Below are 17,525 nucleotides of genomic sequence, written 5' to 3'. Positions count from 1 at the left end.
CCATGTGACCCTTGGTGAAGACGGACTGGTGGTGGGAGATGGGCCACCCTGCCTAGTTTCCTAAGGCAATTAAGTGACTATTCAAAGAAAAGAAACTTCCCTTATGGGTTCCTCTGAAAAGAAAAAAAAAAGGGGGGGGAGGGGTGGGGGGGGGGAGAGACAGGCAGCCACTTCTCCAGGGTCTAGCCAGGTCAGTGAGTCCTCATTCCACCATCAAAGAAACTTCTCATCCCAACAGAGACCAGTACAAAAAAACCACAACTGACCCAACTGCCGAGAGCCCAGTCCAACTGGACACCCATAACACAACCTGCACAAGAATCCTAACAGCCAGAGAAAAAGGAAGCTTACTGTGAGATTCTGTCTTTTAGGCATGTCAGAGAAGCTACACGCATATAGCTTTACCAACATTGCTGCCTAAACAGGGCCTGAGTAAGACAGTAGCAATAAACCTGCTAACGTGACTGGGAAAATGCTAGGCTTCATCTATAGACAAGACCAACAGACAACTAAGGATGCTGAGAGTAGGAGGAACAGTCTCCTCCAGGGAAGAGCACACTACCGTCCACTATCAAGTGGTAGGCCTGAAATCACAAGGAACACTACATAGACTAAATGAGCTGCATTTATATATCAGGGATATGTAAGCCTGCACACATGGACATGTAACAACAATTAAAGAAAAAAAGAGGCCATGAGTTTGAATGAGGAGGGGGATTACATGGGAGGGGTGAGAGGAAGAAAGGGAAGGGGAAAATGATACAGCTATACTATTATCTTAACAAATATATAAAAAGACACAGAAACTCCTTAAATTGTTATGATAACTTGAGATCTAGAGAAACAGCAGCATTTCCATCACGGAAGACTCCCAAAGCAAGCCATATAAAGTCCACTAAGGTGGCCAGCAGACTGCTCATCTTGATGGCTGTCTCTGAAGGAAATATGAGTGTTGTCAAGAGACAACAACAGAGAGGGGGTCTTGCTGTGGATGCAGGAGCATGCTATGTGAGCAGGCAGTCAGCACAAGCTGCTTACAACCAGTAATCAGGAGCTCCGCGGTATCAATCAAGCACTCACAAGGGCTGAGGCTCGGCTCCCAGCTCTTCACACACACTGATTACTTGAATTCTTAGAGGAGACCCCGAGGGCAGGAACTTCTATTATACATCACAGGAACTGAAAAGATGCACTTTAAGGTCACAGGGCTAGGCAGAGCTGGAGCAGATCCACTCAACCAGTAGCTGTGCTTACTCAGCAATACAGAAAACCAACCGAATGCCTCTGGGGAGAAAGTCTATCCTGACAGGCAGCAGCTCTTTAAGGCTAACAACTTCTCCAGGAGCAGACTTTAGGCAGAAACCCGAGTCACTGGTTACTGCGAGCTGCCTGCTCCTTCTGTGGCCGTAGCAGCGCTTGAGCCTTAACAGGCCGGTCACAACTACCTCTGCTCAGCACTAACACCTGAGACTCTCACAAACTGCTTGGTCCCTGGGGAATCAACACAATGCAGCCAGGCCTACGACATCCTGGGGACAGACAGGGAGGGCAGGCACATGCAGAAATGGAAGAAAATGCAGTGGAGAGAATACAGAGGAATACTTGCTCTCTGTGAGCAGATCCACGGCTGCCTTTCCCCAGATGCCAGCTACTTTGCACAAGGCAAGAGAACCTGCAGCCCCTCTTCAGGGGCCCCACCCTGGGCAGGAACCTTTCCTGACCCCTCTGCTGTTAAGAGCCTCACTGCTGTCCCTATGCCAGCATTACTGTGACTGAGAGGATGCAGCCTTTGGGTGTGCCTGTCTGCACCCTGCAGGGCACAGCTGTACTAGGGGACACCTGCACAGTCCGTACTTATTTTTCAGCTCCACGATGGCCTGCACAGTTCGGTTGTTGTAGTACAGGTTGATCGTCCGCACCATCTTGGTTCGCTTCAGGTCCCCAATTTTCACTGTCACCTTGCTGATGGTGTGACTGCCAATGAGCTTTACAACCTGCTGGGTGGTGGTGTACCGTGTGTCCACTTTAATGGAAGACAGCTTGATATACTAAATACAAAACACAAAACAACACAATGAGTATTTGTCCATCTCCATTCTTCAACATTCATCAACATAACCTCCTCTCCACCCACAGATGAAGTTTCTACTCAAGGAACCCACTGTGGTGGGCAAGAATCCACAGTGCCAGGCAGCAACTACCTGAAAACCTCAGGACTGCCCTGCTTAAAATATTACTTACACAAAACGGCACCTCAGGATTGTTACACACCAGGCAGGGGTCGCTCTCTAGGTAATAGCCGTCAAACTCCACTAAGCCAGACAAGGTGCTGGGGAGAAAAGCAGGCTCAGTATCAGCAATGTCTCCTTCTACGACTATGCCAGAGCCATCTCCCACTCCCTTCCAACCCCCATGTCCCTGTGGCGTAAGGGGAAGGACCACAGCTCAGACAGGCACAGCAGGCACAGGAAGAAAGGGCAAGTAATCAGCGTAGGCTTCCCCGCTTCCTGCTGATGTACAAATCCAGAAGGGAATTAAAACCTCACTCGTAAGAGTCATAATTAAATTTACTATTTAAAAAAGGTTCCTAAATTATGCTTAAAATACATCATTCTTAAGCTATACAAATAATACTTAAAGTTGTTTTCTAAAACTCACTACTTAAGGAGCCGGGGAGATGGGTCAGTGGACACTTGCCATGTAGGCATGAGTTAGATCCCTAGGTCCAACATCTAAGTTGGATGTGCACAGCACCTCCTCTACAATCCAGCACTTGGGGAGCAGAGACCAGGGAGCTAAAGCACACTGGCAACACATCAGCGAGTGCTGGGTTCACCTGGGAGGCCCTGCCTCATCACATCAGGGAAGATGGAGATTATCTAAGAGCCCGGGGCTTCCACATGCTGTACACAAATGCACATGAGAAACCACAAAGTTAAGCAATGTCCTCATTTAACCGTTTCCCTGCCCCCGGGCCAACAAGATGGGAGAAGGGGGCTTGCTGAGCAAGTGTGTTCATCTGAGTTCAATCCCTGGGACCCACAGAAAGGGGAAGGGAGGGAACTGACTCCAGACCTCCACATGTATGCACCGCATGCAAGCCCCTAAATACCACAAGCGCACACACAGGAGCCCCTTTTCTTCTAATAAAAGAAGAAGACGTGTGTGGACTTGCTTTATCTGGTCAGGTTAAGGTCTGAGATCAGCCCTCCCACAGCCTCTGGTCACCACTCTGCACTTGGCAATCACAGCTGTTTAACTGCCAGAGCCCGAAGTCCTTGGCTCCACCAGAGAAAGCTTCAGGTCAACTGGCTGGGTGACCCCTAAAGTGTCACTGAATTCATGAGCGCTCCAGCATACACAACCAGAAAGCAAACAACTACTCCAAAAGTGTGACTGCTCTCCAAGCCCAGGCAGGCAGCAAACCCAGCAGCTCACTTGTAGATGTTGGAGTTGGGGTGATTGGTGAGGATATGGTTCTGAGTCCTCAGGATCTCCACGGCCTTCTGGGAATACTCCTTCAACTGAAACACAAGTCAGGGAAATCGGCTAAAAACCCGAGTCATGGGCTCGCAAGATGCCTCTGGGATAGAGGTGTTGCCACTAAACCTAGTGACGGGAATTTGATACTCAGGCCCACATGGTAGGAGAGAAATGACTCCAGCAAGCTCTCCTCTGATCTCCACATGCACAAACACCATGGCATGTACCCCATATATGCATGCATGCATTCATCCATTCATCCATCCATCCTATTGGAAGACTTGCTTCTGTCTTTCCAGCTGCTGGTCCTAACTCCCAATTCGCTAACAGAGTCTACCTTCTTCACAAGCACCCATAATCCCTGGACACTAGGCAGCCTTTGTCTCCCTTTTAGGGAGAATCAGCAGTCGTTACCTAGCATATTCTTGGCTCCCAAGCTCCTAGCTTAATGAGCAGTACTTCCTTCCCAAGCTGGGCCAGACACCTTTCTTCCCCATGTGGCGGCCCACATCTCTGCCAGCCACTTGCTGTGCATCTATGCTACATTTAGACTGAAGAAAGGCAAACTGTACTCAACAGTAAGTAACGATGCTGAAACACTATGTCACACAATGTTACTAACACTAGATAGATTCAAGAGAGAGTTCATGTGTAGAGATGACCACCATAATGTTCTTTACTCAAAAGACTCCACACAGGGGATGGACAGTGGAGGTAGGGGCTTCTCTTTTACCTTCTTCTCTGTCTGTGCAGTTTTCAGGGAGAAATAGCCCAGCAGGTCCACAAACTGGGCAGCCTTCCGGCCGTAAGCTGGCAATTCCGGCCAGATGGACCACATGAGATCTAGCAAGAGCTCCTGCTGAGCCTTGTTGGAGTTTCTGTAGGTAAATGGCAGCTCAGGTTAGCAGGCAGTAATGAGTGAGAGAGACATCACTATGGTCTGAAACTATGTCTGCACTGTCTTCTCCCATGCAGTCATGGCTCAGGATCCTGTGGCTCCCCAGCAGATGGAATACCATCAATTTACTGTTGGCACCCCATCTTACTCCAGAGCAGAGGCGAGCTTTCTTTAGCCAACTGTCATTTTAGGAGCTCCTGACCACACCCTTCTGAGTGGAAACTGTCCCGCCAAGGGCATGAGCTTAGTAGCTACAGAGCCGATAGCTCAACAAAGAGACCTCGAGGGCTTGAGATCAGCACAGATATTGTTATGTGACCATGAACACTTGAGCAGAACTCAGAGCTCCCAGCCCCAGAGGCAGCCCTGGCCCACCTGTAGATGTGCAGTGTCAGGCAGTGGGCCTGCCAGCGCACTGAGGACGAGTTGGACTCCAACAGGAAACAGCGCAGAAACTGGATCAGAGTTTCTTTGTCTGCAAATCTGTTCAGCTGGTTCACGAGAGCTGTGCACAGCTGGTCCTCCTGGCTACCAGAGCTCTCACCTGCAACATCCGAGTAGGGACCGACTCACCCAAGGGCCCGGTGTCTTATAACCCGGTGGATAGGAAGGAAATCCACCTGTTCTAAAAGTATCTTCTAAGTGGTTGGAATCTGCCAATTTCCAGTTGTTTGGGGCACAAATGGTCTGGCCACAGCTGGCCCATGTACAGCCTCACCATCACCACTACCACCACCGACAGGACAGTAAGCCTGGCACTGAGCCACCAGCTACAGCAGGCCTGAATATCGAGAGCTGCCCTGTCCTCCTCAGAGCTGACTAACTCAGTGTTTGTTTCACCTCTGACCATCTGCCTCAGGTCTTCGAGGACCATGAGAAGTAGAGAAAGCGAAGGAGAAGGAAGGGCTGCTCAGCCCTCAGTGTGGTCGGAGACTAGGCAGTACTGCATATGTTCAGTGCACCCTGGCCCTTCCTGCCTCTCTCACAGAAAGTCACAGTGAATGGTGTCCCCTCCTTTCACCAGGACTGGAAATGTGATCAGGAGACAGTAAGGAGCATTGGACACACTCGGGTAAAACCTTTCAGCATCTGCAATGATATGACACACTCACGGGGCTGAGCGCCTAGCACAGGATCTCACCCTCTTTCTCTTTTTCCTTTTCTTCTTTCTTGCTCTTTTTAGTGGAAGATTTGGACTGAGTTGTGGCTTGTCCAGAACTGGCTGCAGGAGGGGCTGAGGAGGAAGCCACACTGGAAGACCCTGTGGAGGCCGCCAGGGCTGCGAGCACTTTGCTGCCGCACAGAGCACAGGAGAGCAGCTGCAGCAGCACGGGGGACACCCCCTCATCTACCAGGAAACTCACTTGCAGGAGGAAGTACAGGACAGCTGTGAGGAGAGAAGTGGAGACAGCTCTGGAACGCCTGAACTACTTACGGCACAGCGTGCGGCTGGGATGGGACGAGGCTCACTCCCAGCTCTCTCTGCTCAATGTGGAGCAGATCGGCAGGAGCCATGGAGTGATCCCAAAGGCATGGGGTGACCACACTGTGGGGATCCAGTCCCTAGGCCTCAAGTAAACAAGTTCTACAGTCCTGTTCTGTGTGACTTTACTGCTACAGTCTGGAAGTCCTGCTCTGTACTCCTGTGCCCAAGTTTTGACAAGCAACCCTTATCAGTGAAGTTCTGGCTTGTGTTCTGTTAGCAACTGTATCTCCAGTGCCCAGTTCACAGCTTAATGCAGACAGCTCTCCACAGACGTCACAGTGGCAACCCAGGGAGGACCGCTTACAGTCATCTTTGATGCAGAACTTCTGCCAGTTGATGGTTCGCTGGGCGGCAATCTCTGCACAGGCCTTCAGATGCTCCATCTGAAACAGGAGCCAATCACAGGTGAGCGATATGGAGAAACAGTATAGGCTGCTGTGTGTCAGGCCTGGCTTGAGACCACAAACTAACCCTGGACCCTGTGAGGCAGGTGTCCCCGAGTTGGCTGATGGACCTGGGAACGGGACCCACACTCACCTGCAGCTTAAACACAATGGCCCTGTCTGCTCCCACCCCACTACCCCTGCCCTCCCTGCCCCCAACATCCTGCCTTCAGTTTTCTGGAAGGCTGCAGGCTACTTTCTAAGGCAAGGGAAGGCCATGCACCCAGAAGCTACAACCTACTTCTCTTTCGTCACTATAAGAACAAGGACACTAAATGAGCAAGCTAGGATGAGATGAGACCAAAGATGAGACACCTAACTGTGAAACACTCCATTTACTCTCAATGTAGGCAGCAGAACATGCTTATACTCAGCTTTAGTACTTAAGGACAAAATCCAAAGTGTACCAATCTCAGGTGGATCCTATGTGTAACAAATGAACCCTGGGAAGATGTTCAACTGGCCCACTTCACAGGTAAGGAGCCCTAAATTCAACTCCTCAGAGCCAGCGATTTACCTGGTGCTTGACCCCCAGACACAGCACTCTGAAACATTTACAAACCCTGCTCTGCCCGTGCTAGTACCTCCTTGGCCGAGCCCTATCACATGCCTGCCCCTGGCCCAATCATCGCAACCCTCGTACCAGGCTGATGAGCGTGTCATACTGCAAAGCGGAGCCGGAACTGGCTGTGACCACACTGGCCCGGAGGAAGATGCCCTGCTCCTCCAGCAGCTTCTTGATCCCACGCACATGGGAGTCCAGGGTGTGCAGGTCTCGGAGCTGTCGGTATTTCTCCTTTGATCCACAGATGAAGAGCAGAAGTTTTCGAACTTGTCGGCGGACAAAAGGGGTCTGCTGGATCATTAGGTACTGGAGGGATTAAACAACACAGTTAATATTATTCAGGGATTGTAACTACCACCCGCAGCTACAGCACCCTGGTTGGTTTGGGGCTTTTGTCTGTTTGTATTTAACAACTGTTACTAAAAACTTTCAGAGAGTGTAAGTCACATTGGTCCCCAGGGAACTGGTGGATTCCAGAGGCTTCAGATGCTGCTCCCTATGTAAGAGGGCGCTGTATTTGTCGATACCCTGCACACCCTTCGAGCATTAAATCATCTCTAGATCTTCCCCAGCACAGGCTATGGTGTAATCGCTTTGTAAGTGACTTATTGTGCTGTGCAGGAACACCGGGAGAAACACCTAGACATTCAGCACGGGGGTCGTTTTTGCTGCTGTTGTATGTGTTTAATCAGTTGGTTAGATCTGTGGGTGCGGCACACATGGATACCAACAGCCAAATGGGTCAACTCCCGGCCATACTGGCCTCTGAGGAACTTGAAAATTCCTTAAAGGGACCAGGAGGGAGGAACACAGAAAGAAAATAATGGAACTAGGGGACAATCAAATATTCATGTTCCTCTTTTCAAGCAGTTAGGAATCTACAAGGAGGCTGCTGGTCTTCACCTCAGCCCAGGGTGAAACATCCATCTAACTCTACTCAAGGAGCTAGGAACAGGCACTCAGCCTTCCTTCCCAGAGCTGATATTGAGTTACTGTGCTGGTTAAACTATTGTCTTCACTCCAAACCATTCACTATCCTCTCCTGTGAGGCTTGGCTAGAACTGGGCAACCTCTACTGCCTCTTGGTGCTGGCACCTTTCTTCTTACTGTCTGCTACATGCCCTCGAGGGAAGCTGAAGGCAGGAGGCATGGGCTGGCTCAGGCCCTCACAATGCCCAAGACCCAGCAATAGCCATTCAAAGAGCTAGAGAGGGCTCTCCTTAGCAGCTTCCCTTCACACCCATGTCTACAATGTGTCTCCTGAGAGCTCCAAGGCACCAGGCATAGTACTTCAGAGAGCTGTGACCACGATGCTAGGCCCCTTGTCCTGCTAGGCTGCTGGTGGATGTCTCTGTGTGGACACCGTGCTCCCTTCTTATCTGCTTGTTTCTCAGGGAGCTATCAGTCACCAGTCTTCTCACTGACCAGCGTGGGAAGCGAAGCAGTGTTCTATCTTCCTGACTGAACTGAAAGACTAAATGGCTGCCAACCCTATAGGGACATTACATAGGCACAGAAACAAGAGCCAACAGCTGCTCTGATACACAAACCCCAGTGTCACTCCACAATACACTCCAAAGGGACACGAGCAGGACCTGAGGGCATGCGGAGCTCTGTGATGACACTGAGTAGGACAGAGCCTCGATTACCTCAGAGAGGAAGTAGAACCAGGAGTGATCAAAGACAGGAGGAGGAATCCGAGAGCTGGTGTCTGCGATCTTCTTGATTTGGTAGGGAAGCCTCAGTACCATCTCTGTGAGCAGCTGGGTATAGGCTTCAAAGACATCAGCGGCATGGCCCTGAGGAAGAACATCTTCATAAGGACCCGGGCTCACCAGTCTGCCCTGACCACAACCAGGAAACAAACTAGTCAATTACTAAGCCTTATGAGTCCTTTCAAAGCTGGAGCCAAAACTCACTCATAGAAGAGCCTAGGTTTCTTGGGACACGCAAGAGTAACAGGAGATGGAGCATATGGCCCTTAAAAGAGTTGGGCAACAAGACGGCTCAACAGATACACTCAGCTTCATGGCCTGAGTTTGATCCCTGGGATCAACACGGTGGAAGGAAAACTGACTTTCAAAAGGAGTCCTCTGAACTCCCTACCCCCACACACAAGGAGAGAGAGGGGGAGAAAGAGAAAGACAGAGAGAGAATGCAGGGGTGTACATGTGCACACCCATATAAACATTTTTTTCAATAATAATATAATTTTTTGTTTTTAGTTTTATTTTACCCTATTGCATGAATGTCTTGTGTACATGCATGCATATATGTGCACAATCTATATGCCTGTGAGTCCCCTGGAATGGGGTTGCAGATGGGTGTGAGCCATCATATGTGTGCTGGGAACTGAACACAGGTCACCTCCAAGAGTAACAAGTGTTTTTAGCTACTAAGTCATCTCTGCAGTTCCCAATTAAAATTTTTTTTCTTAAAAAACTGTGTGTCTGTGTAAATGTCATATGTATTTGGGTGCCTATGGAGGCCAGAAGAGGGTTCTGGCTCCCTGTAAGCTGGGGGTACTGGTGACTGTAAGCAGCCTGACAGGGTGCTGAGAATGGGAACAGACTAAGAACCAGTGTTCTTAACTGCTGAGCCATCTCCTCAATGACTAGAACACCGGCTGCTCTTCCAGAGGGTCTATGCTCAATTCCCATCACCTACATGGCAGCTTACAACCATCGGTAACTCCACAGTCCCAACAGATCTAACACCCTCTTCTGGCCTCCATGGGAACCAGATGTACAGACATGCAATCAATCAATCAATCAGTCAACCATGACATGTTATACCGCTGCCCATTCAGAGTAAGTAGCTGGTCTACCCTCCTGGCTCCACTAACTCAATTAAGAGTAAAGGGGGGGGGATTAATTAATTAATTAATTAATTGATGGGTGGTGGTGGCGCATGCCTTTATTTCCAGCACTTGGGAGGCAGAGGCAAAAGCAGATGGATTTCCGAGTTCGAGGCCAGCCTGGTCTACAAAGTGAGTTCCAGGACAGCCAGAGCTATACAGAGAAACCCTGTCTCAAAAAAAAAAAAAAAAAAAAAAAAAAAAAGAGTAAAGGGTACCAACCAGCACCACCACTGATGACATACTGGTGTATGCCAGGCCCTGTGCCAATACCGTTATAAATCTTAAGCTGGCAGTGCTCATGACCCTGTGGAGCAGCTAAGATTTCACACTAATTCCCTGGGTACAGTAGCTGAGGCCTACTGAGACTGCTTAGGATCTTGCCCTGTGCCCTGACTAGTAGGTTAGATTGCAGGAGATCTTCTTTTCCCTGGGCTCATCTACCCAGCATGCTCACAAGCTTCTGAAGATGTTTGGAGGACAAGTGACTACTGCTGCTGTCACCTTGTCTCATGTACACTCTCAGTTTCCCAAGAAGTTTCATGTGGGAGGAGTGGCCATCTATTAGGCCACAATAAGATTAGAACCCATTCCTGTGTGGCTCCTAACGCTAGTCTTCCTAGCTTTACTTATCAAAAGCAGAGCACACAGCTCTGAGGAGAGCCAAGAGCTGTCTCCGACCAGAGAGGCCTCACCTTCACATACTGGCGGAGAAAGAATGGGCTCATATCTGGCGGAGATGAAGTCGTGTGTGGTTTCAGCAGTTGGCTGGCAGCCACAGGCTCCTCATCACTCTGCTGGCTCTTCCAGTATTCCAGCAGAGACTTGAGCACATGGAGGCAATAGTCCACAGCCCCTGAGCTAAGCAGGGCTGCTGCCGTGGCACTGGAGATGAGGGAAGAGGACTGAGGGAGAAAACACACAGAGCAGGCAAGGCCGAGTTGTAAACACTGGACTGAGTCAAACCGGCAACACACCACACTGCTGTCTTAGGCACAGCCCTGACAGACATGGGAGTTTCTCAGCTGGCTAGGTCACTCTCCCCAGCTCTTTGCAACAACTGTATCTAAGAGAAAATAAATACTAGTTCTTAAGCTGACCCTCCTACACCTCTGTGCCAGGGAGGCAAAGCTTTCTCCTTCCCCTGAAGCAAAGCAAAGCGAACAGAACTTCATTTGAAAGAGAGACAAAAAGTTCCACTATAGGTCCTTCTTGACAACCTCACCCTCCCAGTAGGGGCTCTTCCAGAAAACTAGTCTCCAAGGGAGCCAACGGTGGGTGACTGCATGCATAAGAAGCAGGAAGGAGCAAAGCTACTGTACATAAGACCATTAGGAGAGCCTTGGAAATCCCAGCAAACCCCACAGCTCATAAGCTCATTAAGATTGGATGCAGTTCAACCCTGATTTCCACCGTCTCTGCTTTGTGCTAATCTCATTTCCCCCCACACACTGGCTTTCTCTCTACTCTATTACCATACCTTATAGCAACAGACACTGGAGATCCTCTTAGCTACTCTGTGCTTTGCAGTACAGGCCCTTGCTTTTCAACAGTGGAACCTCCAAGCCCCTTCTTTAACCCTTCCATTGGAGGGTTTGTTGGTAAGGACCTGGGCTTGGCAGGGATTCCAAAAAATTGAGAAGTTCGCACCTCAAGACAGACAAATTGGTACTTCCGTAGTTTGCAATGGTCTTATTCTAACAGGACTATTACCACTGTCCTCAACCTTGTGCTAACCACTCCACTATCTTACTTTGCCTCAAACCCATAAGCTCAAAGCACAAATACCTCACAGATGGAAGATTTGGATCCAGACTTGGTACGAGACATGAAGACACTCAGGAGTCTCATCACGACCAAATGGACTTCATTCAGAGCACTGCGCTCGTTCTTCTTGGAGACATCCTGCAGGCAGAAGCCCAGACACCTATGCTTCCTCTAAGCTCCAACAAGACCAACCCCGCCTCCAGTAGGGCTGTGGGTTATAGCTGGTGCAAGGGACGCCTCTGCAGTCAGAGGCCATGGAATATATGACAATGGCACAGACTTTATCCTACTTGTCATTTGTACTCCATAAATGTCAACCTGACATAACCTGAGTCACCTGAGAAGAGCCTCAGGGAGTGACTTGACTGCTTTAATGGATGTAGGGAGACCTAGGCTGAAGTGGGATCTGTGCTCAGGACTGTGTGAACAGAGAGCTGCATCCATCCCTGTTTTTCTGCAGTGATGGGGCTATAACCTCAGCTACAAGACCGATAAACCCCTTCCCCTTGGTGCTACTTGTGTCCCAGGACCAGGGATAAAACTAGAACCCAGAGGAAGCTCCTGTAAGGAGGAGAACCTGAGCCCTGCCACCCCACCTTTCCCGGCTGAGCCCTGCTCTCCGAGCAGCATGCCTCTCCACCTTACCTTTTTGTCCATGCCCAACTCGGCGATGAGCTGTGCAAGCAGGTTGTCCAGGGCTCCCTTGTCTTTCTCATCTTCTCCATCGAGATCTGTAGTGAGCATGAGAATGACCTAGAAGGCAGAGTGAACAGAAAGCCGACTTCTGAAGGCAGGGCAGAGCATGTGTGTTGGGAAGCGATCCTGACCTCTGACTCTCTGCCCTCGCCTGCGATGCAGGAGGGCATTCCAGACTCCAGGACTGTCCTAGCTTAAGTGCCCAGGGTTGTAAAACTCACCTGAGCCATTTGGGACACCACTAAAAGGCTTTACAAAAACTTTATAAAAACAAGTGAGTAATGAGCCAATTCCAGTGGTGTGAGAGAAGACACTGTGCTGATCTAAGGATTAAAGAGCACAGCGTGTGCTCCACCCAGGGTGGAAAAAGAAGGCTGACTGAGTGGGTGACAGGACCCTTTTGAAGCCTCCAAGTTCTGTCAATTACCTAGCTGGATGACCATGACATCCTTTAACCACAGCTATAACCTGAAGGGTTGCAACTTGCAGCTCACGCTGCATGCCACACTTTTGTGACCTTAACACCAGTCCCCTGAGGTCCCTGAAAAGGAAGTGCATTGCCAAGGGTAGTCCGACGGTAACGCAGTGGATCAAGAGAACGGAAGATACCTGCATGTATGGGATGGCCCGGACACCTCCGACATTCCGTAACTGGGGCAGTGTCTGCAGCAATCTTTCCAACAGCATCAGACGAACCATGTGTAGCCTGCAAGGCCCAGGAATGGACAGGAGACATGGAGTGGCACAGAGACAAGACCCAGCGGGGTACGCGCCTGCCTCCTGCCTCCTGCCTGCCACGGAGGCTAAGGAGGAGCCAGCTATTTAGGAATAAGCCTACCATGTTAACCAAATAAGGGTTGGCACATTGTTACATCCCTACAATCCATCCCAGCATCCAGGAGGCTGAGGCAAGGGAATCTGAGATCAAGACCAGCCTGGGCTCTGAGTGAGTTTCCGATCAGCTAGCTGTGGGTACTTAGTGAGACCCTCTCTTATAAGTGCAAACTAATAACTATTATTATTTTAAAAAGTATTATGAACAACTTTATGCCCCAAACTGAAAGCTTAAACATAACAAACACATTCTATATAAACACAAAATGCCAAAACTGATTTATAAATTAACTGAGATAATTTTCTATCACACAAAAAATGATTCTGTATTTTTAAAAAATCTTCCCTTAACAAAAATCCAAATGCAAATCCACCTGTATCAGTGAGCTTCCCTAAGAACCTACGGGAGACATAGATCTTACACAGACTCTTCAGGGGCGGGGAGAGGGGGATGAAGCATGTCAGACTTATTTTATGAGGCCAAAATAGCACCCTAACCAAGCCCAAATACATGAAGGGTTAACTTGTGATCAGCTGGCACCACCATACAGTAAGACAAACTAATAGAACTCCTATCCTTAAACAGCTGTGTGAGTTGTGTCTTATACTGAAAAAGAATATTTAAATATTAAATCAAAAGGACACAGCCAGCTGGGTGCCCTCTACCAGCGGGAGGCCCATCAGTCCTCTAGCTAGACATTAGGCAAAGCAGCACACTCCTACTCCCAAAGCATTGTGGGAGTCACAACACCTTGATGTCAGTAGTGCCTGGGGAGAAATGGGCAGCTTTCGTTTGCCCTGACACTGGGGAACACACGCTTAGCACGCAGCACTCCATCTCCCACTTCCCAAACACTCGATCAAGCAGGTGATAGTGACAGGCTGGTCCTGACCTGTTGCTAGTGTGCACATCTCCTTCAGCTTCCCCTTCTCCTTCTCCCTCAGAGCCGTCTCCCTCCTGGTGCCCAGTGGCGGTGCTGATGGCGCCTGTGCTAGAGCTGACGCTCCCTGGTCCAGCCGGGTGCCCCTCAGCTGTGGCGTCACCATATGCACTGCTCCGGCCAGACACTGGAGGGAAATGATTTAAGAAGTACACATCAATTCCCAACATTGGCCTTGATGGAAGAAAATGTTAGGTATCAACTGGTTTTGGCTTGTATGGTCTTGGGCCCATAGAGCTCTTCCAGTTTTCACTTATGCAACCTACAAAACTGTCCAAGTCTCAGCTAAGAGACTGCTAGTGTATGCAAACCTCACAGTAGCTGCACTGGGGAAATGGCTTGCTTAAGGAGTTCATTCCCTCGGGAGGCAGGTAGTAAAAACCATAGGAATATGGGTTTCAAGGTCATACCACAATTATTTTTAATCACCATCTAGGGCTATAAATAATACCATTGTTCTTTTTGAACTTGTCTTTTTGAAGACAACTGAAAGACACCATGCAGTTTTTCCAGATTAGTCACTGGATTTAAACTCAGTCACAGAACACTTGGCACTCCATGGTAGAGTTCAAATGAACTCTACCAGACTACAGAGAGTCCTCACAACTGCTCTCTGCAGAAACCAATCCCAAGACCAGGCAGGGATTTCTACCTTGTCCATCACCCTGAGCCCAAAGAGATGAAGACACCCAGGGACATTACCACTGTGCTCGCCAGCCACCGAGTCCACTGCACTTCCCCCGCTCTCTGAGCCCACACTACCGCCATGGTCAGCTGGCGAGGTCCGCAGGGTGGAGCCGTCAGTTGCTGCAGTGCTGCCCTCGTCATCTGAGGCTGGAGCTGAGAGAGTAACAGAGCTGTTACAGGCACAGACCCCTCCCTCATGGGGACGGAAAGCATCACAGCACACTGCAGAGGACACAAGGCAGTCTGAGTGTCCTGAGGGCAGAGAAAGAAGGCAAGATCTGCTTTGCCGATTAATCAGCAAAGGGGACAGACACTCTCCACGGCGCACTGCCAACAGCACTCAGACCCAAGTGAAAGCCCAGAGCACTGGGCATTTCCTTCGCTGTTACAGCGTGTGCAGATTCAGTAAGATTCTGTGACATGGACAATGAGTCTTCACACTAAATGCTCCCCGGTCGCCATTGTCTAGGTGTTCCTGCCACCGACTGAGACCCGCACCAGCCATTGCCATTCGGAGCACAGAGCTCACTGAGGGTTGCCCAACAACCCATCTGCAGTTAGGAAATCACTGAGCATGAGCTCTTGAGTCAACTTTGATTTTTGTCATTTTGGTTTTGCTTTCAATTTTTTAAAATCATATGGCCCAGAGGAGAGCTCATTAGAAAATTTCACACCTCTTCATCATCCTCATTAGATGCTAATAATGAAGCAAGGAAATTCCCCAGAGACAGCCACAGCATCCAGGATCAGGGCTGAGCTGAGACAGGAGGAAAATACTGGCTGAGATCCACAGGGGAGGAGGACAGCCAGGACAGCCAGCAAGCATGACAGACGTGACCAGCACAGCACGACCACAACCACAACATGAACTCGAACACTGAAGTGACAGCAACTGAAGAAACCTCAAAGAAGCAAGAAGCCATGGCAGCAGGCGGGGCAGGCAGTCTGGCCTTTTCTTATCTAGGCAGGCTAACCCTCTCAAAAGAAAATAAGCTAGGGTAGGGGATGCAGCAGTCTAGCAAGGCTCTGCCTCTTCTCGGCTGGGTGTTTCAAGGACACCCCCCCTTACCCCCGTGTGCACAGCTTGGTCCAACTCTCTACCTGGAATTTGATCAGACTAGGAAAGAGACTTAAAACAAAGACAACATAAGTGAAGGTTTCCTATAGCCTGAATTGGCCACTGGATGCTTGCAGCTTCAACTGATTTGCAAATGGAGGCTAAGAGCTAAAGGTTTAGCTTTATGTCCTGTCTCTTTCCATACTGTCTAACATGTTAGAACTCTAGCAGAATGCTGTAAGCTCGTCTATGGGCCATCAGCCAATAGGATGGATGCTCCCTGCACCTCTCCTTGGGTATCAGCCAAAGCCAGGCAGCATGCAAAGTGTGAGGAAGCGGAGCCACAAGCGCTGATGGCAAGCTGCAGCACAAGCAGGAAGTCCAGGATGGCCTGTCAGAGCAGCTGCCCGTCACACTCTCACAGCACTGAACAGGGCTGCAGGGTCACAGGACCCTGAGCCAAGCTCCTTGCTGTGGACAGTTACCTGATGCTGTGGTGTCAGAGAGGGTTCCTGCGTCCAGAGAGGAAGAGCTGGGTGCCTGGCCGGAGAGTCCCAGGCTCTGCAGGCCCAGGGCACTGCTGCTGCTGCCTGGGAAACAAGTGGAGAGTGAACACAGGGTCCCCTCTGCCCCGTCCATAGTATTGCTTTGGCCATCTGCTGTCATTAAGAGTCTAAACACCAGCACGTGACCCCTCCAGTCACTGCTGTCCACCCACCAAGTTCAATATAGATTCAAGAGGCACCCATTCAAAAAACCAAACCAGCAGTAACTATGAGACTGGCTTTTGGCCTCAGAAGCGTCAGAGTCATTCCTCACTCTCCACCTGTACCTCTGAGCAGCTTTCACCCAGATCAACCTCTCCCCCAACTGGGGACAAGCTAAGTCAGTGGGGTATCAGCAACTGTCACGCCCTATCTCCTGTGCAAGTTTGCTGTGTTCCTGACATTGCCTTCTACCTTGCTGGTCCTGCTGCAGGCTCAGGGCAATGGCTAGTTCAACCATGGTCTCGTCGTCTGCATCAGGTGGGATGTCCAGCATGGGAGGAAAGCCTTCAGCACCTGCCAGCAGGGCCTCCAGGGGAGAGGGGTTGCCATTGTTGACATTTTCAGCTGTTTCCAGGACCATCGACTCAGACTGCAGAGAGAAAGCCCCATCAGTGTCCTACAGCAAACAGTCCGGCTGCTGAGTCTAGAGGGGCGATGGAGGCTCTTCCTTCCTTTCAGGCTGCCAGACTCACCACCATCTCAAAATCTCCATGGTCCACCTCACTCTGTTCCTGGCTTTCCTGGCGGATGTGACCACCATCGGGGATGCCCGATGACTGCATTTTCTCATCTGCGTCATCGTCATCATCGTCGTCCTTGTCTCCTGAGACAAAGAGACCCCAGTAACCTAAAGGTATTATTTTTACTCCTTGGCATGTGACTGTCACACAGCAAGAGTCTAAAGACAGGCCCCACTTGCAAGGACAAATTTGTAGGTGCTAGGCTGGCAGCCTACTTCTCTCGTTTTCTACAACCAGCAGGGTCTGGGGAGATGGCAGTCAGCAGCAACAGCTTCCCCTCAACAGGAAGAGACTTCCAGTCCAGAAAGGATGAAAACCTTACATTTCAACAAGACAAAGAAATGGAATACTACAGACCCTGTGAGCTCCATTCTCAGAAGACCTTTGCCAGAACAGGAGAAGAACTCACGAGTATCTGTCAATGGTGTCCACGTTACTGTAGCCTAGACTTCATTTCTCCAAACAGCTACGTCTGTAAGATTTTTCAACTATACAATCACTATGAGAAAAACCAAAACCAGAA

At 49.8% G+C, this 17,525-nt stretch overlaps 1 protein-coding gene across 1 annotated transcript in view; it reads right to left on the bottom strand.

Annotated features, from left to right (window-relative positions):
- Ubr4 (ubiquitin protein ligase E3 component n-recognin 4) overlaps positions 1-17,525 on the bottom strand; it is a 108,875-nt gene that overhangs the window by 32,038 nt on the left and 59,312 nt on the right. The window contains exons 56-73 of the mRNA NM_001160319.1: positions 16,955-17,085; positions 16,674-16,851; positions 16,200-16,304; positions 14,673-14,810; positions 13,923-14,097; positions 12,805-12,901; positions 12,145-12,252; positions 11,521-11,637; positions 10,428-10,637; positions 8,525-8,674; positions 6,954-7,181; positions 6,172-6,250; positions 5,523-5,768; positions 4,757-4,925; positions 4,217-4,361; positions 3,439-3,524; positions 2,242-2,329; positions 1,855-2,048 (exon numbers count right to left, since the gene is read on the bottom strand). Of these exons, the coding sequence (NP_001153791.1) occupies positions 1,855-2,048; positions 2,242-2,329; positions 3,439-3,524; positions 4,217-4,361; positions 4,757-4,925; positions 5,523-5,768; positions 6,172-6,250; positions 6,954-7,181; positions 8,525-8,674; positions 10,428-10,637; positions 11,521-11,637; positions 12,145-12,252; positions 12,805-12,901; positions 13,923-14,097; positions 14,673-14,810; positions 16,200-16,304; positions 16,674-16,851; positions 16,955-17,085 (2,644 nt within the window). The remainder of the gene's footprint in view (positions 1-1,854; positions 2,049-2,241; positions 2,330-3,438; positions 3,525-4,216; positions 4,362-4,756; positions 4,926-5,522; positions 5,769-6,171; positions 6,251-6,953; positions 7,182-8,524; positions 8,675-10,427; positions 10,638-11,520; positions 11,638-12,144; positions 12,253-12,804; positions 12,902-13,922; positions 14,098-14,672; positions 14,811-16,199; positions 16,305-16,673; positions 16,852-16,954; positions 17,086-17,525) is intronic.

This window comes from Mus musculus, chromosome 4 (assembly GCF_000001635.26).
Source record: "Mus musculus strain C57BL/6J chromosome 4, GRCm38.p6 C57BL/6J".
Lineage (NCBI taxonomy): Eukaryota > Metazoa > Chordata > Mammalia > Rodentia > Muridae > Mus > Mus musculus.
This window is presented reverse-complemented; position numbering and strand designations above follow the sequence as displayed.